Consider the following 26408-nt stretch of genomic DNA (forward strand, 5'->3'; position numbering starts at 1 on the left):
GACACTTATTAGTTTTGTGACCTTGGGTAAGTCACTTAACCCTCATTGCCTTCCCCCCTTCCCCCCAAAAAAAAGCTGATTAGAGAAGTAGAAGAAAAATTATGAAAAGAAATTAGAGTAATGCAAGAGAATGATGAAAATGAGTTAAGAGCGTGGAAAATATATACAAAAATTTACCAAGCAAAACCAGAATGAGCTAAATGGAAAGGGAAATACAAAAGGTTACTGAAGAAAACAATTCTTTAAAAATTAAAATCAAACAAATGGAAACCAATGACTCTATGAGACATCATGATATGATAAAACAAAATCAAAGAAGTTTAAAAAATAGAAGAATATGTGAAAAACAGCTTACCTTGAAAACTAATCTAGGAGAGATAATATAAGAATTATTGGACCACCTGAATGCCATGATCAAAAAAACAAAACAAAACAAAAAACCCTGGAAAATATCTTTCAAGAAATTATCAAAGAAAACTGCCCTGATATATGAGAACAAGAGGGCAAAATAGAAATTGAAAGATTGCACTAATCACCACTTTAAAGAGTTCCCAAAATGTAAACTCCCAGGAATAGCATAGCCAAATTTCAAAGCTCACAGATCAAAGAGACAGTATTGCAAGCAGCCAAAAAGAAACAATTCAACTATCGTGGAGCTACAGTCAAGTTTACACAGGATTTGGCATATTACACATTAAATAACTACAGGGTTTGAAATATCATATACTAGAATAAAAAGGAGTTATTTTTTGACAACCAAGTATCACCTACACAGCACAATTGAATATAATCTCTCAGGGAAAAATGGACATTTAATAAAATAAAGGACTTTCAAGCATTTCTGATTAAAAGACCAGAGTTTTGGGGGCGGCTGGGTGGCACAGTGGATAAAGCACCGACCCTGGATTCAGGAGGGCCGGAGTTCAAATCCGGCCTCAGACACTTGACACTTGCTAGCTGTGTGACCCTGGGCAAGTTGCTTAACCCCCATTACCCCACAAAAAAAAAAGCCAGAGTTTAATAAAATAAAAAATTGACCTTCAAATGTAAGACTCAAGGGAAACATAAAAAAGGTAAAAAAGAAATAAGAAAAAAATGTAAGAAATTCAATAGGTTGAACTGTTTATATTTCTATATGACAAAATAATGTCTGTAAGTCTTAAAAACTTTATTACTTATAAGAGAAATTATAAGTATATGTAGACAGAGGGTATGGTTATAAGGTGACATTGATTGGATTATAACCCCAAAAGTAAAAGAAAGGGGTGACAAAGGAATCTGATGGAAGAAGGAGGGGGGGAAATGAATGGGGTAAGTTGCCCCACTCTAAAAAGACATGAAAAGGGACAGCTAGGTGATGCAGGGGATAAAGCACCAACCCTGGATTCAGGAGGACCTGAGTTCAAATCTGGCCTCAGACACTTGGCACTTCCTAACTGTGTGACTCTGGGCAAGTCACTTAATCCTCATTGCCCTGCAAAAAAATTTAAAATAAAAAAAAATAAAGAAATGAAAGAACAATTATAATGGAGAGGAAAATCGGGAGGGGGAAAAGGATAAACCTTACTCTCATCAAAGCTGACTCTAAGAGGGAATAAAATACACACACAGTTGTATACAGAACTCTATCTTACACTATATGGAATTTTGTTGTTGTTGTTGTTGGGTTTGTTTTTTGTTTTTTTGTTTTTTTTGTTTTGTTTTTGGTGAGGCAATTGGGGTTGAGTGACTGCCCAGGGTCACGCAGCTAGTAAGTGTTAAGTGTCTGAGGCTGGATTTGAACTCAGGTCCTCCTGAATCCAGGGCTGGTGCTCTATCCACTGCATCACCTAGCTGCCCCTCCCCATATGGAAGTTAAAAAAAAAAAAGAATGAGGATAATAGAAGGGTTTGGAGAGACTGATAAAAGTGACAGGATACTGGGAAAGGTGGTGATCCAAAATAAAATACTTGTGAAGGGGAAAAGGGTAGGGGGTAAGAGTGCATGTGTGGGGATAAACATGCCAAAAATAGCATGGAAGAAAATAAACAGTTATCATAACTATAAATGTGAATGGGACATAGTAACCCATTAAACAGAAATGGATAACAGAATGGATTAAAACCCCAAATCCTACAATATGTTGTTTACAAGAAACATATTTGAAACAGAGAGATAAACACAGGATAAACATAAGGGGCTGGAACAAAATCTATTTTGTTTCAGTTGAAGGAAAGAGAGCAGGAGTAGGAATCATCATTTCAGACAAAGCAAAAGCAAAAAATAGATCTAATTAAAAGAGATAAAGAAAGAAATAATATCTTCCTGAAAGGTACCATAAAATGAAGTCATATCAATACTTGCCATATATGCACCAAATGGTATAGCATCAAAATTTATGAAATTTAATGAGTTACAGGAGGAAATAGACAATAAAACTATACTACTGGGAATTTTAAACTTTCCCTTTCACAACTGGATAAATCTAATGCAGGACAATTGAAACAGATTTAAAATTAATGGGAAATTCAATAATTTGATTCTAAAAAGCAAAGTGGGTCAAAGAACAAATGATAAAAATAATCAATGAATTCAGTACAGAAAATGACAATTGTGAGACAACATAGCAAAATTTATGGGATCCAGGCAAAGCAGTAGGTCAAGGAAAATGTATATCCCTAACTGTTTACTGATCAATAAAATAAAGAGAAAGCAGATCACTGAATTGGGTATGTAACCAAAATAAAAACTAAAAAATTAACAAATTAAAAATCCCCAATTAAACACTGAATTGGAAATCCAGAAAATAAAAAGAGAGAATAATAAAATTGAAAGTAAGAAAACCACTGAACTAATAAATAAAACTAGAAGCTTTTGTTGTTGTTGTTGTTTTTGTGGGGCAATAGAGGTTAAGTGACTTGCTCAGGGTCACACACCTAGTATGTGTCAAGTGTCTGAGGCCAGATTTGAACTCAGGTCCTCCTGAATCCAGGGCCAGTGTTTTATCCACTGCACCACCTAGCTGCCCCCTAGAAGCTTGTTTTATGAAAAAAAAACAATAAAATTGATAAACCATTAGTTAATTTGATCAAAAAAAAAAGGAAAGAAAAATTTCTAGTATCAAAAATGAAAGGAATGAACTAACCATCAGTGAAGAATAAATTAAAACAATTGGTAGGAACTATTTTGCCCAATTACATGCCAACAAATTTGACAATCTAAAACAAATGGATGAATATCTACAAAAAGTATAAATCACCCAGATTGACAGAAGAAATAAAACACTTAAGTAACTCAATTTTACAAAAAGGAAATTGAATAAGTCATCAATGAACTTACTGAGAAAAAATTTCCAATATCAGATGGGTTCACAAGTGAATTTTACCAGACACTTAAAGTACAATGAATCACAGTACTATGTAAGCTATTTGAGAAAATAAGTGGAGTCCTACCAAATTCCTTTTAGAAGACAAATATGGTGCTGAAAACCAAACTAAGAAGAGCCAAAACAGAAAGAAAACTATAGACCAATTTCCCTAATGAATATCTATGCAAAAGTTTTAAATAAAATGCTAGCAAAGAGTAATAATACACCAGAAGAATCATACAGTATGAACAGGTGGGATTTATACCAGGAATGCAGGGCTTGTTCAATATTAGAAAAACTATCAGCATAATTGACCATATCGATAACAAAACCAACAGAAATAATATGATTCTTTCAATAGATGCAGAAAAAGCCTTTGACAAAATACAACATCCATTCCCATTAAAAGCACTATAGAGAATAGAAATAAGTAAAACTTAACATGATAGGTAATATTTATCTAAATCCATCAGCGACCATTATTTATAATGGGAATAAACTAGATGCCTTCCTAATACAATCATGGGTAAAGCAAGAATGCCCATTATCACCTCTATTAATATTGTAGTAGAAATGTTAACTATGGCAACAAGAGAAGAAAAAGAAATCAAAGGAAATACAATAGGTAATGAGGAAAGAAAAATATCATTCTTTGCAGATGTTATAATATCATACTTAGAAAATCCTAGAGAATTAATGGGAAAAAACTATTTGAAATTATTAATGTTAACAAAGTTGCAGGATACAAAATAAACCCTAAATAAATCATCATCATTTCAATATATTGCCAAAAAAATCCAGCATCAAGAGATAGAGAAATTCCATTTAAAATAATTGTAGACAATATAAAATACTTGGGAGTTTATTTGCAAAGACAAACCCAAGAACTATATCAAGAAATGTATAAAACATTATTCACACAAATAAAGTCAGAGCTAAACAATTGGAAACATTAATTGCTCATGGGTAGGCCAAACCAATATAAGAAAAATGACAATCCTTCATAAGTTAATGTGTTTATTTAGTGCTATGCCAATCAAACTATCAAGATATATTTTATAGATCTAGAAAAAACAATTAAAAATTCATCTTGAAGAACAAGATCTCGAGGATATCAATTTAATCAATGAAAAAAAATGTGAAAGAAAGTGGTCTAGCAGTACCAGATCTCAAAGGATACTATAAAGTGGCAATTATAAATATAATCTGATATTGGCTAAGGAATAGAAAGGTAGATCAGTGAAATAGAATATGAAGATATTAAACTAAAGTTAATGACTATAGTATTCTAGTATATAATAAACTCAAAGATCCAGGCTTTTGGAACAAAAACTCATTATTTGACAAAAACTACTGGGAAAACTAGAAAACAGTATGTCAGAAACTAGGTATAGACCAACACCTCACATTGTATACTAAAATAAGGTCAAAATGGGTACATGCTTACTCATAAAGGGTGATACCATAATCAAATTAATATCAGAGTGGCAAATATGGCAGAAAGGGAAAATATTGCATGTTGGATGGAATTTGGGAAAACTGGGGTGCTAATCCATTGTTGGTGGAGTTCTGAACTGATCCAACTCTTCTGGAAAGCAATGTGTACTTATGCCCAAAGGGTTATCAAACTGTGCATACCCTTTGGTCCAGCAATACCACTGCTAGGTTTATATCCCAGAGACATCCCATTAAAGAAAAAAAGACTTATATGTACAAAAAAATTTATAGCAGCACTTTTTGTGGTGGTTAAGAATTGGAAATCCAAGGAATGTCCATAAATTGGGGAATGCTTAAACAAGCTGTGTTATATGATGGTGATGAAGTATTATTGTGCTATATGAAATGACAAGCAGGATGATTTCAGAAAGGCCTGGACAGACTTATATGAACTTATGCATAGTGAAGCAAGTAGAACCAGGAGAACACTGTACATAGTGACAGCAATACTGTTTGATGAAGAACTGTGAATGACTTAATTATTTCCAGCAAAACAATGATCCAAGCAAATCCTGAAGGACTAATAATGAAGCATACTATTCACCTCCAAAAAAAGGTACTGATATTGATTGAACACAGACTGAAGTATGCTATTGTTCACTTTTATTTTTTCTTTTATTCAAGTTTTCTTATACAAAATGACTAATATGTTAATGCTTTACATAGTTGCACATGTATAATCTATATCTGATTGCTTACTGCCTCAGGGAGGGTGGAGAGGAGAGATAGAATTTGGAACTCAAAACTTTGAATAACAATTTTATTATAAAAAATTATAATAAATAAAATCAAACTAAAGGGCTTTGCTCCATAAGAATTGAGCCTTAAGGGATGCATAGGTACTTAACAGGCTGGGAAGAGCAGGGCATTCCACTTAAAGAAGAGTATGGCTAAACATAGAAAAGTGGGAGTTTAAGATATATATGAATGCGTGGGGAAAGTATGTTGTCTTTCTTTTTAGCTTAAACACAGAATCCATAGAGAGTGACTTTATAAGATCAAACTTGCATGGTAAGGTGGCAAAATATTAAGGACAGCCTTGAATGACAAACGAAGGAGTTTGAAATTTATTTTAGAGTTAATAGGGGGCAATAAAATGTTTTTGAACAAAGACTGCATATAACTAGATATACTGATTAAGAATGGCAGCAATGAGGTTGATTTATAGGGCATTGTGAGCAGAAATAGAAAGAAATGTTAGTAGGCAATGATATTAAGCCAAACAGCTGGTAAGGAGGTATTAGGTAGTAGTAGTAGTGAGAACAGAAAAGAGGGATTGATATGATACCCTTTGCTGAAAGAATCAACAGGATGTAGTAACTAACTGAATGAGGGTAAAAGAGAAGAAATAATTAAAAGATCACATAATCATTTCTAATATGGGAGACTAGTTAAATGCTGGTTCTGGTTTCATAAATAATGAAGTCAAAAGGAGGATTAGGTTTTGGAGAAAGAGAATAACCTTCGTTCATGGCAGGTTGGGTTTGAAGTTTCAAGCAAATATACTCTGTAAACAACTGGCCATATAGTTCTGGAGTTTGAGGGAGTGGTCAGTACTGTAGATATAGATTTGGGAATTATAAAGTAGTGACAATGGAAACCATGGAAGCAGATGGCATTGCTAAAGGAAAGAACACAGAGAAAACACAATAGGGTCAAGTACAGGGAAACTTGGATGGTCTTAACTTTAAGCAATCTGGAAGGGAAGGAGGAGACAAAGAAGGAACTATAGCATGAAGTCACAAAAATCATGGTCAGAGTCAGAATCCAGTAAGGAGGAAGGGGGAAAATGTAAAATGTTGCAGAGAGATCAATGGGGATGAGGAATCACAGTGGCCAGGCATAAAATAAATGTCTGTTGATACCAGAACGTTACCTATAAGGCCATTTCCTGTGATTTTCCCCACTCTGAGGTAGGCTCTTTACTTACTCCAACATACTCTTTTTTTTTTTTTTTTTTAGTGAGGCAATTGGAGTTAAGTGACTCGCCCAGGGTCACACAGCTAGTAAGTGTTAAGTGTCTGAGGCCGGATTTCAACTCAGGTACTTCTGAATCCAGGGCCGGTTCTCTATCCACTGTGGCACCTAGCTACCCCAGCATACTCTTTTTAATAAGGAAAAAGGTCTATCAAATATTATGGCTCAGAACCCTTTAAGTTGTATGGCCACTGATAAGTCATTAAATCTCTCTAAGGTTTATTTCCTTTTCTGAAAAATGACCCTACTTCATAAGGCTATCAAAGAGGAGAATTGTATAAACTATAATGCACTATATAAAGATGAATTACTGTTATAATTTTGAAATAATTTCCATTAATGATGGCTAACATTTGAATCATTCAAATGTTTGACACATCAAATGGTAAACTTCAATTAGGACCAAAATTCATTCATCTTTAACATCTTTTTCTTTAAAATACTAAATAATAGTTACTCTGCATATTTACATAGAAAGGATAGAATTTCCTGAAATAAAGACATAACTACAAGTCAGTAACTACAAGTAATCTGTTGATCTTTGAATGTGTATCAAAATTAACAATCCACTAAATGCTGTTTCATTGTCTCTGCCATTTGTACTTTTAGTATTTCAATGATTCATCATTTCATTTCTGTAGATCGCATTCCATGACTGGTATAGATTTCCCATTCAAGAAATATAGTGGATGAATTTCCTGAGTTTCTGACACCAAGGAAAATCATTATCTGATGGAACAACCTAAGAAAATTATCCTCCTATAACTTAGCTAGGGTAGTGCTAGACAACAAACTCACAGCTAGACTTTTACTCTAAGAATTTCTGGCTTGGTAGAAAATAGTTAAAGCATGTCATTCACTGGCAAAATCTTCTAGAGCCTATGGTCACTTATGCAACACATTGAGACATCAAAGCAGGACTTTGATGAGGTTTCACAACTAATATAATGAAAATAAATTACAGCCAGTTTGTCCCCATTTCGAAAAAATGATACAAGCAGGAACCAAACCACAGTGTATATTACAACAGAGATTTAAAAAAAAAATGTCTTAGAGGATAATTTTCAATATAACAACTCTTCAAGGTATCAAAAATGTTTTGCCAGTTTGGGAATGAAACTGCATTTTTGAGTGACTGATTGATAACTTCTGTGATTTTGGTGAAGGAGCAATAAGGGACTCTCCATACAACTATGGATCAGGCAAAGCCAGAGTGTTGAGATCAGAAGTAAAAAATTAAGCTCCATATTTCTGTGATTTATTTTTAAAAAATCCTTTGAATTGTTAAAGGACTTTTCTTTCAAAGGACTTAAGGAATGTCAGAGTTAAGCTACTCACAAAATGACTATGAGAAAATAATAGTCAAGGTATTCTTGTCTTTATTTTATAGAAATCGAGATTAAAGGGCTAGACAAACAGCATGTCAGTGGTAGAAATTGAATTAGGTCTTCAGCAATTTTGACAAAGATTCAAAGCATATTGGCTGAAGAGCTACAGTTATTTATTCCATGTCCAATCCATATCTTTTCTAGAAAGTTTCTGTTTCAAATATGAATATATGATATTTTCAGAAATTTTAGAATCATGCCATTTTGATCATATTTGTGATGCACACATGCTGTTCTCAAGGAATAATAAGAATATATGTGTTTCCTTGGTGTAAGTCTATATAGCAATAGTTCTGGTTATTCCTTATGCCCTTCTATTCTCCTTTAACAATAGATTTGAAATCAAAGGGACTAAGTCTCTCTTGCAACTGTGGAACCCAGACAACTGAATGACCTGGGCTGAATTGATTATCCTCTCTGGATCACAATTTCCTCATATGAAAAATGAAAATGTTGGATTAGGCCTCAAAGATATCTTTCAGCTCTCAATACTTTCAGGGTTGGAGCTCAAGAAGGGAAAAAAAGAGATAGAAGTGACTGAGGAATAAATTATGATGCATTTTTTGGAGTAGTTTATGATTTACCTGGAAGTGCCCTTGTCCAAGTTCAGGAAGATGGCTCAGGGCTGACACATAGTTTTTGTTGCTTCAAACCTTGGCCAACTCTCACATCACACTTAGAGGAAAGTTTGGAATGTTAACCACAAGGTGAGTTTGCGGGCTCTACCTCATCTATAGCAATTTATTTACCACCTATGGAGATACTGCTATAAACAAAGTGAATTAAATCAGTTTCTTTTCTAGTAATCCATTGTGAATTCTAGTTCAGCCATGCTGCCAAGTCATTGAGTTCTTTCCAAGACTGTCCCCAACTATTGCTTTTAAATGTCCATGTTATCATCTCATTGGCTCTATGCCTGTCCATGCACAAGTATCAAATTGCCAAGATAACTGTTTAGATATAATCACAAAACAAATCCCAAAATGAATCATAGAAAAGCAATCATTCTCAAACTACCCATATCAGGCAGAATTTGTTAGTACAAAGAACAAAACCTAGCTTTAGAGGAAGATAAAATAACAACCTAAGGAAACAATTATAGCTTTATATATCTGATATTAAAAATTAAAGGAGTCTAGAAAATCAACCAAAATTTGAAACATTTCCTTGGTACATGGATACTGTCTTCAAGACTAATGCATACAGAAAGGCAAGTGATAATTTAGAAAGAGAAGTGAGGAAAGAACATGTTTCTGGAAATGAGTCTCACATTGTCCATTCACTATTTTATACAGTGTAAGTAAACACACCTTAAACCTTCACTTTAGTAACAGATATTTTGATTAAAAAAACATATCTCAACATTGCACATTTAATAGATTCATGTAGGAGTCAAATGAATTCGCATATGTATTCATTTATCCACTATGTGTATTTTCAAATGTGTCCATTTGTAAGTTGCATATTGTTTAACTGAACAAACTGATAACTTTCAAAGACTGTTATGTTTTATTTGTGAGAGAGTAAAAACTGAAACAAGCAAACTTACGATAAAAATAATGCAAAACAAAAGGCAGGTTGTATTTCAGCTCTATTGATCAGTGAAACTTTTAAAATGAACAGCAAGTATCTAATATTCTGCTGTGGACAGAGCTGATACTCTATCAATATTAATTGATAGCATTCTGAACATGAGGCCAAAGGAAGAAAAAAAAATGATGAAGGAATTATTGGTACAAATCCTTTGAAGGACTGAGCTTTCGTGAGTTTGGTGTGCCATGACAGAGAAACATATTTAGTATTAACAATATTATTCTAAAGGGCTGTGTCATTATGTGATAGACCACTTTTGGCTGTTGGGATTGTTAGTCCTATTTTAATCATGGAGTCGTGGGGAAAAATGAAGTATTTAATGCCTTCCCAATGACAGAAGATCAGTCTTAATTTGCCTATTCATAAACCATGATAGATTTCTAATTTTTTTTCCTGTTAGGAAGAAAATCAAACGTAAAATGAGAACATTTCATAGCTTTCTTTTGGTTGCATTTTCTAAAAATAGTTTCATGGTCTAGTGATGTGGTTTTTTTTTAATTATTTGGGTAAGGTTGTGCTTTCTAAAATATTGGTACTTACATATCAATTGCTCTTTACATAATAATGGCTATTGTACCTGTTTGGGCAGTATTTATTATTAATTAATATTGAATATTACTAAAGAATTGACCAGGTGGCAGTTAACACAAGCAGAAGGAAGGCTCAGGCATCATATTGTTTCTAAGAGAGCACATAGCCTACCAGCCTACCCTCTACTAAAACGAGAGTACTCACCAACAGGCAGCAGGTCCAGGAAGAGGAGAACCCCAAGAAGCTTGTTACCCTTAAGTAGTCTCAGCTTTTATCCTCTTTTTTTTTTTTTTTTTTTTTTTTAGCATTTATATATTTAATCATCTAACATGTATAAACTGCACTACCCTTTTATTAGATTCCTATCCTATATGTTGGTGACAAAGCTTGAGCATGGTGTCCCTTAAACCCCATGTTTGGTGAACTCATGCCAAGTTGTACAAAGCTGCCCTACATTCTTGCCCTCTTAACCCACCTCTTGGAGCCCCCATTTCATTCAACTTAGTAAACTTAGTTCTGATCCCCACCCCTCACTAGAATGTAACATTCTAGGACTGAGACTGACAATTGTCTTTGTATCCACACCTATCAGAGACCCAAGTGCTTAATAAAAGCTAAGACAGATTCAGAAACGTGTACATGCAGAAGTGTATACAGAATATATAGAAAATAAATTGGCTAGGTAAGGCTCTAGAGATTAGGGATTCCATAAAATGGTGATGACATAGGTGGTGAGAGAACTTGTGATTGGTAATTACCAGCCTGGCCCTTTTTTTTAGGTCTTCAAGACCCTAAAATTTCCTAGTGAAGCAATTATCAGCAAAATGTTGCGTTTAGGTCTGCTCCTTGTGAACCAGCCTCCTAAACCTCCTGCCTGGAAGGCTTCCATTTTAGAAAGCCTGTAGCTAAAAACCTGCCACCTGTTGAAGCAACTGTTAAGTGTCTGAGGCCGGATTTGAACTCAGGTCCTCCTGAATCCAAGGCCGGTGCTCTATTCACTGTGCCACCTAGCTGCCCAGTTCAATCCCATCTCCCCTCAAACCCATGTATGCAAGTGGCATTGATTAATCAAAGTGACTTTTTGTAGGAAAGCAAAAGTCTATTCTAACACAAACTCAGATCTTGACTCAAGGTTAGGAGCATATTAAATGCTGCCCCCAAAATGGACAAGGAATGGAATGGTGTATGCTGGGGAAGGGGCGGGGGCAGGGCAGGGATTCCTCAAGATGGTTGATACAAACATCTGGCAAACCCCCACTGTGCACTAGAGCCCTCCTTCCTCTCTGGAATTCTTTGATTGTAAGGGATCTGGAAGAAAATGAGAACATGCCTCAGCATGAGATTTGTTTCTAATTGCCCTGAGACCTGGGTCAGGCCAAAACAATAGTTTATTATTTCAGCATTCAGCAACATCTCAGCCATCAAAAATAAACTCTAACACCAAAGGATGGAAGGAAGACTTCTCTACAGCATGATTAGGTGGGCTGCATCCGGAGCCCCTCCCCGGGGCGCCACAGGCAGGAAGGATGGTGGTTATTCATTCATCCAATAAATTAGGAAGCGCAGAATTCGGGGGGGCCAGCTGCTCATTTCTGGGCTGGCATAAGGTCATCGATGGACTGGCCCTGCTCCAAGCGCTTTTCCATCTCTATGAGCAACTTCACACCATCCACCACCATCTGCACCAGCTCCACCTCTGAGAAGCCCAATCGATCAGCATTGGAGATGTCAAAGACACCACCCACAGCAGCCGTGTCCACACTCCCTGTTCCCCTCTTCTGCAGCCTCAGCTTCTTCAGCACCTCTCCAAACTTCTCATGCTTGCCCAGGTGGGGAAGCTTGATGTGGACACCTGCACGCAGGCCTGTGCCCAGATTGGAGGGGCATGTCAGGATGTAGCCCAGGTGGGAGTTCCACATGAACTCGTAGTTCTTGGTCTTAAAAAGAGTTTCAATCTGGGTGAGCCCTGTGCAGAAGCGTGTGAACACCTCCTTCATGTTGCCACCCTTCTGCATGGAGATGACTCTCAGGTGATCTTCCTCATTGATCCACACCAGAAAGGTCTTGTTGTCATTGTGCCAAATGCCCCTGCCATCAGGCCAGTCTCGGGCCATGCCAGATGCCAAGAGGAGTGGGGAGACAGGCTTGTCAAAGAGGAAGTGGTCATCAATCAGCTGCTGCTGTTCCTGCTCAGTCATGTTCTTCAGAGCATAGTACTTCCCATTCAGGTCACCCTCCAGGCTGGCCAGAGCTTCCACAGAGAGCTTCTCTATGGCTCGGCGCTCGCCCCGGCTGCAATGTGGGGGCAGGCAGAATCCTCGGATGCTCCTGCCAGTTCTAACACGAGAACTCAGCACATAGTTAGGATCCAGGTCATCACCACCCTGCAAATTGTCAGGGTTAAGATCAGTCTTATGCTCATCTGAAGGCTTGTAGCCTCCATGTCGGTCCTCAATGATAGGATCAAACAGTTCCTTGAACACTTCATAGCTCTCTTCATCTCCAGCTACACAGCCCACAGTCATGATGAATGGGTGCCCTGGGTTGTCCACACCGGTCTGGATGACGTCATCGAGGGTGAAGCCGCTGGGTGTAGCCTTATCCCGGAGTTTTTCGTAGAGCTCTGGGGTCAGCACCTTAGCCATGTGGTTGTTGTGCGAGGAGAGGTCGGGATATTCCTCCTCAGCGGGGTAGCGGGACTTCAGCATGTTGTGGCTATTGGAGAACGGCATGATGGCAGGAGGCGAGGGTGCTCCGAGGGTCGCAGAAGACGGAGAAGTTCGGAGGAGGATGCTGCTACTGCTACGTTACGGTCCCAGGCACCTTAGCCCGAGCTCAGTCACCAAGTTCTTTTATCCTCTTTTGATAGAGGTGGATCACTATGTACTGATCAAAGCTAATTAGTTGGCATCATTCAATTCCTGTGGTTGGTGTGACTTGAGGGTGGTCTATATTAAAATGAACTCTACAGATGACATCAGAAGACTACCTCCTAAATTGCTCAAGGAAAAATCCATTATGTAGGTGTGGTATAATCCTATCAATTCACTGAACTAGACAAAAGAGTCTGTCTCCACCTCTAATGTACCTTTAGGCTGGCATTATAAGAGATTAGGGGAAAAAACAGAGAGAGATTAGAACTCTCTCAAGAACTGAGCTTTCTAAAGTGGGGGAGGGGAGAAGGGGCAAAGAAAGGGCTAAAACTCATCTGGGTCCCCTGAGAAACCCATTATTAATAATTATTTTCTCATGCATGTAAACCTGACCATGATGACATGTCAAAGAAGTTCAGGTTCAGGGAGCTGACACTGTCCTAAAAGACTTAAACTCTGGGGAGGCATCAAAAAAGAGGCATTTTACAGGACATTTTACAGTAGAAGAATTTCAAAGTAACTTCTGATCTAGGTCACAGCTCCTGAACTGAAATGTCCATTTGGCTCCACAGTTTTCACACTTTTAATTCAGCTTCTTAGATTTGTTGTTAAAATACCTCGGTTCTAAACAGAGCCAGGTCCCAGGGTCTTGTGTGATTGGATCCTGATTTCTAACCCAAATCACTCCCTCTTTCACTTCCAGGTGGCTTTTCAATCAAACAAGGAATCATTCAATCATTCAATATGTATTAACCAAAGTGCCCACTATGTGCTAGACACTGTACTCTTCTCAAAGGCATTGTGACATTCAAATAAGGTAATGTATAGAAAGCACTTTGAAAGCATTAAAACATGACATAACTTATGATAATGACAATTCTCCTACATCCACGGGGCCTCTACTCTGATGATGACTTTATTCCCTGAGCCTTCAATTGCACTCCTGCTAAGCTCCAGCAATGTTTATAGAATAATACAGAGGTTTGCTTATACACATTTAACAACTGGGGTGAGGGAGGTATATGTAATGCATTTTTCAATTTAATCTTAATTATTAACATTTTATTAAGTATAGAAAATTAATAAAAAAATACATTAAGCTAAGACTTATGATTTTCAATTTCTAAAGTGTAAAAGCTAATGCTGAAAATGTAAAAAATGAGCTCTTGGAGCTCAGTAGAGCTAGCTAAATCAGACTTCTGGCTCTCCCTCCCTTATAATCTCAGTTACTAGCATATTTTAGTCTATCTGGGAATATTTGAAAATTTCTGGTGTTTTTTTTTTAATTAGTCATTTTTTTCCAGTCACACTCTCCATCTCTTTTTTACTTCCAGGAGACTTTAAAAATTCAACTGTTATTCATGTTAAGGATGATAAACAGTAATTTACTCCTGAAACACTAACTCAACAGAATATCAATATAGACAACCTGGCAGGATGAAAACAGACAACAACGAAAAGCAAGCAAGCAAACAAAAAACAACCATTTGAGTCCTTTTGTGATCTGAAACCCAAATTTTCTCCTCTCAAGATTGTTACAACCACTAGTATACAAAATCCAACTTATCTAGCTGCATACCAGACATATAATCAGAATCACAATATAAATAACAGTAATTCTATGGCTATTTGATTCTCCAAAGCATTAACTTTTCAGTGATTTCCTGAGTATATTAATGATTTTAACTTTTAAATATCCTTTTAAAAAACCCACAAGGTCACACACTTTGGATGTACCCACTCAAGGGCATAATACAGAGAGAAATAAAATAATCATTTATATAAAATGACAATCAAACCCCTCTTTGCCATGACCTTAGATGTACCAAGAATTCTCTGAAGCTTAAGGCACTACAAAGGGCTGAGAACTCTTGCTACTATGTCATTAGGAAAAGTAGAAGGTGAAGTAGGCCTTGATTTGTATGCTGCATTTAATTAACATGTAGGACTTAGGTTGACAATGAAGAGTGTTTCTTCGAAAGATCAAGGATGGTGTTTAACCCTCCACACTGGCTTTTATTCCTTTTATATGTTTTAGTCATGCTCTGAACATTACTTGAATGCATCTTTGTGGGCATATGTATGATTTAATTAGCTATAATCATACTGAACTATTTTAACTAGATGCTTGTGATGCATGACATGTCTTTTCAAATAGGTGTACAATTATGGTGGAAATGAATGTAATAGTCACACACACAGTAGCCAGAGGCAATTACAATTTATAAGTGCTTGTTTAGTGAAAGGTCACAATGCAATGCTTTCATTTACTGGTATTATTTCTATCACTACACATACTCTCACAATGGAAGCATATTTTTTTTAGGTGGAGCACTGATTTAACAATATATCATAAGAACTAACCTTTCAAATATATGATTTCAATGAAACTTCAGACATTACATGGAAAAAACCTAAATATTAAAAATCAGATGGCAATTAGAGATAAAATAAATAAACTGTGATCCTTTCGTAGATCTCTTTTAGGATAGAGCCAGGACCTCAAAGTTCTACTGGGTACCCAATTCTACTGGCATAACTGACAAACCTCCATTAGTACACTCTCCCCCAATCATCAACAAGTAGATACAATTAGCTCTTAGTAAAATAATTTACTAAGATTATATAGGAAGTATAGTAACCACAATATAGTCTCCCTATAACACTGAGGCACAGCCTCCCACTATAAACACAATGTCCATGGGAAAAATGGTTATAAACCTAGCATGAAAAGGTAGTGAGGGACACAAAACTTAATATAGTGTTTGGAACATAGTAGGTGCTTAATAAATGTTTATTGATTGACTAACATGTAAGGAACACATATAGACAAAACAAACAAACAAACAAACAAAAACCCTCTGATATTTAGTATTTTAAGACTTGGCTATTGTCTCTTTTCAAATCCTTTAGGTACTCCAAGTTTCATTGCCAGAGCTATCTTTCAGGTTGATAGCCTGCTCTCTTCTCTGCTGTTGGATGTCCTGTTTTTGGCCTCAAATGACCACCTCTTTGTATTTAATCTGTCTGACTGTGAGTCTGTTCTTTGCTGTCTGCTGCTTGTCAATTGTTCCTTCAAAGTTATATGATTAATGTAAATGTAAGGAGCAGATAAATATTTTCCTCTCCCCAAAAGTTCCCAGGGACCTAATTCTCATTCTACTGCTAACTCAAAGACAGAAATACAGGATGTGTCCAAGGCTTAAGCTATTCCATGTTAGACTCTACATATGTTTTATAGGTCCAATGATGTTGTTCCCTTTAATGTAGTCATAAAGAGTGATGAATAGAAGTTAGTAACTTGTTAACCCATTAGGATCTGACTACTTGTATTGTCTACTCTATTTTCTATGAATACATCAACTGTGGTCAGGGGATAAGGGGGCACTAAGATATATTCCACCCTCCATCATTTGCATTTGTTGAATCAATTAACAAGAATTTATTTTGCCTACTATGTTCTAGTCATTCTGCTAGGTGCTAGGCACACAAACACAAAAAATAAAACACTCTCTACCCTCCAGGAACTTATATTTTAAAAAAGAGTTGTTGTTTGGTCATCTGACTCTTTGTGACCTGGGGATTACTATAGTCCATTGGATTTTCTTCACAAAGATACTGGAGTTGTCATTTTCTTCTCCAGTGAATTAAGACAAACAGAAGTTGTGACCAGCTTAGTGTCCCACAATTAGTAAATGTTTGAGGCTGGACTTGAAGTTAGATCTTCCTCACTCCTGACCCAGCATTCTATCCACTTAGCCACCTAGCTGCCCCATTTTAAGAGAGATACAAATGCATATGTGTACACATAGAATAAGTATTATATCTATATGTATGTAGTTAGCCAGTTAGCAGGTAATTAGGGAGGAAGAACACTAACACTAAATATTTTGTCTCTGGAAATTATCTTTTATAACTTGTTAAACTGTTTATTTCTTATAAGAAAGCAATGATTAACCAGAAACATTCATACTTCTCCCTGTCACTGAGTCAGATAGCATAAGTTGCTATACTTCCATAGTTTAAATCATAATATGCCTTTCTCACTTTTCCCATTTTAGCTGCTCAGTAAATTATGAATTCTTTTTCTTGTTCTCCTGTTTTTCTCATTTAATCCATGGAAATAAATGTGTTATCTAATTTTTGAGGCAAATAAATCTCATTAACTATGGTTGGGAGTACAGATATGGCACACTAATAATGAATTATTTATTATTTGTAGTAGCCCAAAACTTTTAAGAGTGGTTCCACCCTGGTAAAGTAGAAGTTTCAGTAAAAACTCAAAAGACTATTAATTTTTATGAAATCACTATGTTTAGTCTCCAAAGTTCTGTCATATTCTCTAACACTTTGTTCTGTTTTGCTTAATGAGGAACAAAGTATTTATATGTCTTAGTGAGGAAGAAAGAATAGGATAAGTAAGTCACTATGCATTTATGCACAGTGATTCAATTGAATAAGCACTTAATATCTATAAGGTGCTAAGCACTCAGGCACCTTGTCAGTAATCAAGGCAGTCAGCCTGTAATCAAGCATTTATTAAAGACCTACTATGTGCCAGGCACAAAAATAAGCACAAGCTGTACTAAGTACTAACTAAAATGTGAAAAAAAAGAAAGTATCTGTCTCCAAGGAGCTTATGTTATGGTTGGGATAATTTATATCACAGTGGAAAGAAGTTCCAATTTCTTCCAGGCTTTAACAATTAACACACACTATAACAATATAATATAATATTTTCAACACTAATATTCCTATCACTATCCCCTTTAATTATGGAATGAATATATTCTTGCTCTTATAGGAATCAGGTACATTTTAATCCTCAAAGGTTGAGTAAAACAAATGCAAGCAATTACAAATTAGAGTCTATTTTTGTCAGTAGTAATCTATAATAGATTATATAAACCCAACCAAGTAGTTACTCCCTAGGCTTTAATGGTATGGTAGTATAAGGTTAGCTCAATTTACCTAGTCATTATATTTATCTTTGCTTATCATACTTGTATCCATTAATATCATCAATCACATTCCATCTCCTCTATGAAATTATTTCTTCTTACAACCTCAGTTTCTTCACATGTAAAATGATGGTGATGAAGTGAATGATCACCTAAGTCCCTTACAACCCTCATTTCCCATTGTCCTATAAAAACTAGCTCTACTATTTGGTATTTGTGTGAATTGGTCACAAAGGTCACTTGTCCTTTGGAGCTTATGTTCCTCATTGGTAAAATAGAAGTTTGATATAGATTACATTTCAAATTCCTTCTAGCTTCAGTATTCTGTGATTCTGTAAAAACTCTACCACTATTTATTGATAGCAGCAAACATAATGGTGATTCACAGTCAGTAGTTAAGGTATACTTGTTATTTGGACACATAAAATATATTTATAAAAGTAAAAAGACAGCCAAGGTAATGGATAGTTATAATATTGTGTGTATAATACATTTATGAAACATATTTACCTTTCTCATGACTTTGATTCTTTTTGGGGGGGCAGGAGGAGCAGGACAATGAAGGTTAAGTGACTTGCCCAGTGTCACAGAGCTAATCAGTGTCAAGTGTCTGAGGCTGCATTTGAGCTGAGGTCCTCCTCAATCCAGGCCCAGGGCTTTATCTACTACACCACCTAGCTGCCCCCCTCATGCCTTTGAAAACTTAGTTGTAACTATTCTCTCCCATCAAGATTGATACTTTTTATGGTCCTATGACAGTGAATATAATGTGATTTGAACAGGATTCTTATTTTTATAACAGAAATGAAAATTGTCACAAAAACAGATGATATCCTGATTCACTGGACATTTTATGATGGAGCAACTAAGTGGCACAGTGGATAGAGTACTGCCCCTGAAATTGAGAGAACCTGAGTTCAAATCTTACCTCAGACACTTACTAGCTGTGTGACCTTAAGCAAGTAATTTAACTTCAATTGCCTTAAACATATAGGGCCATCACCAGTTGCCCTGATATATAATGTGCCACTGACTTTGCACATCCCTTTCTCACCTACATCCAATTTATTGCTAGTCATTACATCACTATGGTGTCATGGTTCTCTTCAAGAATGAAGGATAAACAACAACATTTTATGATATTTAAATAGTTCTTTGATAGTATATTTTACTTTTAACTGTTACTTGCAATTTATTTTCAGTAAATGTAAAAGTTCACAGTTCATCCTTCTCAGAAAATGACTACTGGAATCAAGACTTTGGGGATTGGATAATTTTAAGCTTCACATGAGGGTTACAATAAATAAAATTGAATGTTACTGATTTGACCAAATCATAAAAAGTTGCCTTTCAAATTTATTTAATATTTAATGAAGAAGAGAAAATGCTTCATAATCTCAAGAAAAAAATAGAGTTAATATTCACATGGCTTTGTATGTCACTAAAAAACATCAAGGAAAGTTAGAAAAGTCAGTGTAGCATTGCAGAGAGAAGACTTATTTCTGAGTTGGGAAAAAAACAGGTCAAGTATTATTGACATATATTGTTTATGTGATCTTGGACACGTCACTTAACACCTCTGAGTCCCCAAGCAACACTTTAAGAGCAGGGATTACAGATCAGTTTTTTATGTTCTGCATCAATGGAGGGAATTTCCAGTAGTCACCATAGAAACTACAGGTCTAGGTCCATCCCTTTCAAGAAAAATCTAATCAAAGTATTAAAATGTGATTAAAATGTGCTATCAATATAAAGTGTGATCTTGGATAAATTGTGAATTTTATAATGGCTTATTTCTTCTATAAAATGTTTTAACTCTGTTCTATTCCTGGGGAAGGAGGACAAAAAGGAAAGTGGATTTGATCAACTACTGAAAAGATTTAGTGGAAATGGATAAAGTCACTTGGGCAACAAAGGTTTATGTGATAAAGGCATAGAACTACAGAGTCAAGCTTTCTAAGTCATGAAAATCAAACTTGAAACTTGACTTACCCTTTCCAAACAACTTCATAAAATGTCCTTATATTTCCTTTTTAATAAAATTTATTTCACTGTAAATGATAAACTATTCACTGAACAATAAGTGATAAATAAAAATTGGATCATGGTTGTCTGGGATCAGTATATTTTTCTTTGTTTTTATTGTTGCATTTTACTGTTATATTAAATTCATTTTAATATATCCCTCCTTTCTATCCCATACAACAAAACATCTATAAGGCCAGTGTGATAATAGCCAATAGAAGAGAATTGAGCTTAATCTGATATCAGTTTAGGAGATTCCAGGTTTGCCCAGTCTTGTTTCAATACCAGGAAAGAATCCATCTTTAATCTTAAGAGTCCTAAAGAAACACAACTGATTCTAGAATCAGTCTATGGCAGAAGTAGGTTCCAATTTATGCTAACAATGGTATTGTATGAAAGGAGAGAAGGTTAGCACTCCCCTTGATAAGGATGGAAGAGCTCCTACTGGCCTTTACAACACATATACAGTTAAGGCATTGCCACCTACTCTGTGACATATGCTAACAATGAATCTTGTGAAGTGATCTCATCATTTAAATTCATATTATTCAAAGTATATAAAATGATTTTTGGTTCCAGTCCAGTGGAAATATATGACAAATAATGGAACCATTGCACAGGATTCATTATTCACCCTGATCAAGCTCTACCTGTATTCTATTGAAGGTATAATAGAACCTTGCAGGATCATCTAGACTCTCCATGGATACTATTAAAGGAGTCCACCAAATTTCAAACCAGTCAAATCACAGGCACTGAAATAGATTGCTCCTGTACATAGAGTGAGATTAATGGAGTTTAAACTTTTCTTTTTCCATTATTTATTTCACTTACAGAATTCCATGGGATTTAGATGGACACTCTAGAAAATACCTAACTGGGCAGTGAGGTAGCACAGTGGATAAAGCACAGGCTCTGGTTTCAGGAGGACCTGAGATCAAATCTGGCCTCAAACACTTGACACGTACTAGCTGTATGTCCCTGGGCAAGTCACTTAGCCTTCATTGATTCACAAACAAAAATACCTAAGGATGTTTACAGTATTTTTAAAAACTAATTTCTTATAAAATTACAAATCATTCCCCAGCTGATAAATGGTAAAAGGATATGAAAAGACAGTTTTGAGACAAAGAAATCCAAACTATCTATAGACCTATGAAAAATTGCTTTAAATTACTACTTTTTTTGAGAAATACAAATTAAAACAATTCTGAGGTACCATCTCACACCTATTGGCTAATATGACAAAAAAGAAAAATGTTGGATATTGGATGGGATGTGGATAAACTGGGACACTAAAGCATTGTTGGTGGAGTTGTAAACTGATTAATCATTCTGGAGAACAATTTGAAACTATGTCCAAAGGGCTATAAAACTGTGCATACCCTTTGATTCAGCAATACCACTTCTAGGTCTATACCTCAAAGGTATTCAAAAAAAGGGAAAATGACCTATTTCTACAAAAATATTTACATCAGCTATTTCTTTGTTGGCTAAGAATTGGAAATTGAAGGGATGCCCATTAATTGGGGAATGGCTAAACAAACCATAATACATGATTATAATGGAAAATTACAGTGCTATAAGAAATGAAAAACAACATGATTTCAGAAAGACCTGGAAAGACTTATGTGAACTGATTTATAGTGAAGTGAGCAGAACCAAGAGAACGTCGTGCACAGTGACAGCAATATTGTTTGATGAAGAACTGTGAATGACAACTATTTTCAGCCATACAATGATCCAATAAAATCCCAAAGGACTAATGATGAAGCATACTGTCTCCAGAGAAAGAACTCACATTGATTTAATACAAATTGAAGTGTGCTATTTTTCACTGTTTTCTTTTATTCCAGTCTTCTTATATTAAATGACTAATTTGGAAATGTCTTACCTAATTGCATATGTATATGCTTTATGTGATTGCTTACTGTGTCAGGGAGAGGGGAGGAGAAAAAGGGATAGAATCTGGAACTCAAAACTTTAAATATAAAATGTTTATTAAAGTCAAGCTTAATTTTGAATCACTAGTCACAATGTATTAAACTTTTAAACAGGTTAAACAGATGAGTTAAGAGGTTTCAAATTGATAAGAGTTATTTGAAACCATTATTCCTTCATCAAGAAAGCAAGGGCATATTATCCTGTCATCCATTAATCAATAGGTCAGAGCTGGATCTGACATGATATATCTAAAACATGACTTCTATGATTTCAATTTCAGTGACCATCTACTACACAAGTGTTATTTCTCCTTAGTTATATAATTAAATGTCAGCACTTTTGATCTTTGCTTAAGATAGAAAATTATTGAGAATAAGAACATAAAACAAGAATTGACAACAAATCTCTTTATTTAAACCTTTATTAAATGAAACATTTGAGCTGAAAGATAAGTAAGACAACTTTATCAATTTTAGACTAGGCAATGAATCATTGCACTTAAAGTGTCACAGAAAACAAATAAATACAAGCAAGTAGATAGTAAAATGGTGTGGTTCTCACTTCCAAACCCTGGAAATTCATACCTTTGCATGTTTTCCTTTCTCTTAATAGCACTATTTGCTGAAATCCAATACTGATTCCATTTGATTACAATGAATTAAAGTTTTCAGGGGAGGGATATAGAATGGCTGACATATAGACTCATGTTTCATGTAAATTATTTAAACAAACAAATGAACGAATGAATAGATGAACTTGTATCAAAATTCTACTTGCATTGCTTTTCTTCATTATAAAAACAAAGATAAGTATTACTGTGATGTAACATGCTTTTTATTTTATTCCAAGCATATCAGAAATAGAGCTAATGAATAATGCAACTGTACAATGATAGATTTATTTCACAGAATAAACCTTCACTAAGACTCATTTAATTAAGAATTCATGTAAGGATGATGCCTTTTGTGTTTACTAGGGAGAAAGATTTGGTAAATAAATCAATATGGTAAATAAGACAGAAGAAATGTTCTCTTTAATATAGGTATGAGAAATAGTCCTACTGCAAATAGTTCCCTAATAGTCCAAACTACTGCAATAGTTCCCTAATAACTTATCCTGTCTCTGGTAACTTCTCCCTCCAATCTTCCCTTCACCCAAATGCTGTTCATCTTTTTTAAAACATGGACCTCATGAATTCACTCCACTCAAAATTTTTGTTCCCTTACTTAAATATTTCATTGGACATGTGATCACATGGACAGAAGTGCTAAATCTGATGGTAGAGATTGTAATTTGTTCAAGTCTTCTTATCTTGCATTGTTCTTGTCCATTTTCTAGGGTCTTCTTCAGAACTCTTGACAATATTGGAGCTATCTACTGGTATCTTACATTCTCACTACATGGCCAATGCATTTCTTTTTCTGTTGTAGAAACTTATTTTATATGACTTCTGCTCATTCCTTTATTTATGAATAGACTGCAGTCTATCCATATATAGGTTAGGTTGTTTGGCACAGCAGATAGATGCTGGGCCTAGAGTCAGAAAGACTCATTTTTGTGAGTTACAATCAGACATTCATTAGCTGTGTGATCCTCTACAAGTCACTAAACCCTGTTTGGCTCAGATTTCTCATCTTTAAAATGAGTTATAGTATGAAATAGCAAACTACTCCAGTATCTTTGCAAAGGAAACCCCAAATTGGGTCAAAAAGAGTCAGATGAGCCTGAAAAATGACTGAACTAGAAAATTCATATATACATATTTATGTATTTGTGTATATATATGTGTATATACAGATACACATAGATATTCACTGATATTGTCCTCTGAGTTACCCATGATTTTAATTATTTGGAGCTAGGGATATTCTACAACTTAGAGTCATACAACACCATGGAAGAATACCAATGTTAAAAGGATAGACTCCATTCAGGGTATGGTTGAATCATTTGTGTTATATGAATAGAGCAGAATATTAGTAGATCCTAAGAAATCATAAAAATGGAAAATTCAAAGAAGCATGGAGAGATTTATATAAATTAAAACAGAGAGAAATGATTAGAAAAAAGAAAACAAAACCAAAATTCCTTTTTTCTTTTATTTCTCTCTCTGTCTCTCTGCTTCTAACTCTCTATCTCTTCCTCAATAGATAGATATAGATCTAGGTAGATCTGTATCTGTGCTATATCTGTAGATATAACTACAAATATAGATATACAGAGATAGTGATATAGGTACAGATACAGAGAGATTAAAGAAGAGAATCAATATGTTTTTTTTCTCTCCATTTCCCACCAGTTAGATTTCTCTTGAACTTCTTTTGAATTTTCCATCATGCTCCTGAGCCTAAGACATTTTCTGCATTTCATTTTCCATTTGTGTGTTCTTTCCCCCATTTTATTGGAAATTCCTTGATGGCAGGGATTGTCTTAGTTTTTATTTGAATTTGTAACCCCCATGCCTACTTAGTGTAGTGCCTGACACATAGTAGGTTCCTAATAAATGCTTGCTTAAAAAAATTGACTAATTGTCTACCTACTATGTGCTAGGCACTGTGCCAAATGCTGTACAGATATTGTCTCAATAAATCCTTACAAAAATCCTGGGAGGTAAGTGCTATCATGATCCCTATTTTACAATTAGTGAAACCGAGGCAGGCAGCAGTTAAGTGATTTGCCTATGGTCATAAAGTGTCTGAGACAGAATTTGAACTAATATCATCCTGACATCAGGTTTGGTAGTTTATCCATTATACCACCTTGCTGCCTAATAAATAATTAGTACATGATATATAGATAGATAGATATAGTTATAGATATGCCTTTTTGGTAGATATTTCTTTCCTTCCCTACTATGGGCAAGGCATGGTGCTGAGAATACAGATAACATGTAAGACAAACACAGCCTTAAAGGAGCTAACATTCTATCAAGGAATGGGGGATAGGTTGGGATTCACAGATAGTGTTGGTTGGAGGGGAACTAGCAACTCAGAAAATTAAGAAAGATTTCTTAAAGCAGGTGGAATTCAATCTCATCTTTAGAGAGAGCCTAAGGATTCTAAGTAAAGCTGAGGAGGGTTAGCATTTCCATTATGAGGAGCAAACTGTGCAAAAGCATGGAGGTCAGATGAGATGTGACATATGGGACACAACAAAGAGGCAAATTTGAATGGAGTGTATGAATGGAAGTAGAGTGTCAAGAGGCTGCAAATGGACAGTGCTGAATTTTGAAGCATTATATATTTCAAGTAGAGGCATTTGTATTTTATTATAAAGGCAATGGTAAATAGCTAAAGACTGTTCAACAATAGAGCAGTGTTGTCAGACTTGTGCTTTGGGTATTTCAATTTGGCTACTAAGTGGAAGATAGATTAGTGAGGGGAGAGATGGATGTCAGGAAGATTAAGAGACAATTGCAATAGTTCAGGTGAGAGGTGATGATGGTCTAAATTAGCATGGTTTTTGTAAGTGAAAAAAAGTGGATTCAAATATATTAAAGTAGTATACAAAAATGATGAATTTGACAGAGAAGTCAATAAGGGTAAGAACTAAGAAAAGGACATCAGATCAAGAAGTTAGTCACGTAAGTGGCACAGTGGACTGTACCTGGACTCATATAGACCTGAGTTGAATTTCTTCCTCACATACTTACTAGGTGTATGGTCACAATCAAGTCACTTAACTATGTCTGCCTAAGTTTCCTCATCTATAAATCATGGATACTAACAGTATCTAATGGCTAATGTTATTGTGAAGATCAAATGAAATAACATTTATAAAGTGTTCTGTAAATTTTAAAGCATTGTATTTGCTTATTCTATTATTACATGTTTAGTGACAGAGGGTCAGCTATTGAGAACTGAAGTCAGAATTAAGTTTGTATAAATGAAAGAAGTGAGAAATTAGAGACAATAGGTATAGACAACCTTTCAAAGTTAGCTTTGTAAGGGAGGTGACATATAAGATGATAGTCTGAGGGGATAATAGTGTCCAGTAAAAATTATAAGGAATAGAAATATTTGGGCATGCTTGTAGATAGTAGGAAAGCTTCCAGTAGATAAGAAATAGTTGAAATTTAGGAACAGAAAATGAATTCAATGAGGCAGGATACTAAAGGAGATAGGAAAAAAAATGGAATTTCATGCCCAAATTAAAGGCTTGACTGTGGTGAATAGACAGGCTACCTCACTACCTCATCTTCTGAGACTACAAGAAGGGAGAAGATAACAATTTATAATGATGATGTGATTTGAAATGTTGGATTGGTGAGAGG

The 26408-nt window shown here is 35.4% G+C and overlaps 2 protein-coding genes and 1 non-coding gene across 4 annotated transcripts in view; 1 reads left to right on the top strand and 2 right to left on the bottom strand.

Annotated features, from left to right (window-relative positions):
- Positions 1-26408, bottom strand: part of IL1RAPL1 (interleukin 1 receptor accessory protein like 1) — a 1532725-nt gene that overhangs the window by 388131 nt on the left and 1118186 nt on the right. The gene's annotated exons all lie outside the window — the stretch shown is intronic.
- Positions 11675-13184, bottom strand: LOC122746753 (creatine kinase B-type-like). Its single transcript, XM_043992669.1, has one exon. The coding sequence runs from the start codon at positions 13062-13064 to the stop codon at positions 11919-11921; it is 1146 nt and encodes a 381-aa protein (XP_043848604.1). The 5' UTR covers positions 13065-13184; the 3' UTR covers positions 11675-11918.
- Positions 20577-20707, top strand: LOC122752427. Its single transcript, XR_006356170.1, has one exon. It is a non-coding gene; the product is annotated as a U6atac minor spliceosomal RNA (small nuclear RNA).

This window comes from Dromiciops gliroides, chromosome 3 (genome assembly GCF_019393635.1).
Source record: "Dromiciops gliroides isolate mDroGli1 chromosome 3, mDroGli1.pri, whole genome shotgun sequence".
NCBI lineage: Eukaryota > Metazoa > Chordata > Mammalia > Microbiotheria > Microbiotheriidae > Dromiciops > Dromiciops gliroides.

Excerpts from the sequence above, each read along its gene's own strand:
- LOC122746753 (XM_043992669.1), bottom strand. The coding sequence starts at position 13,064 with ATGCCGTTCTCCAATAGCCACAACATGCTGAAGTCCCGCTACCCCGCT.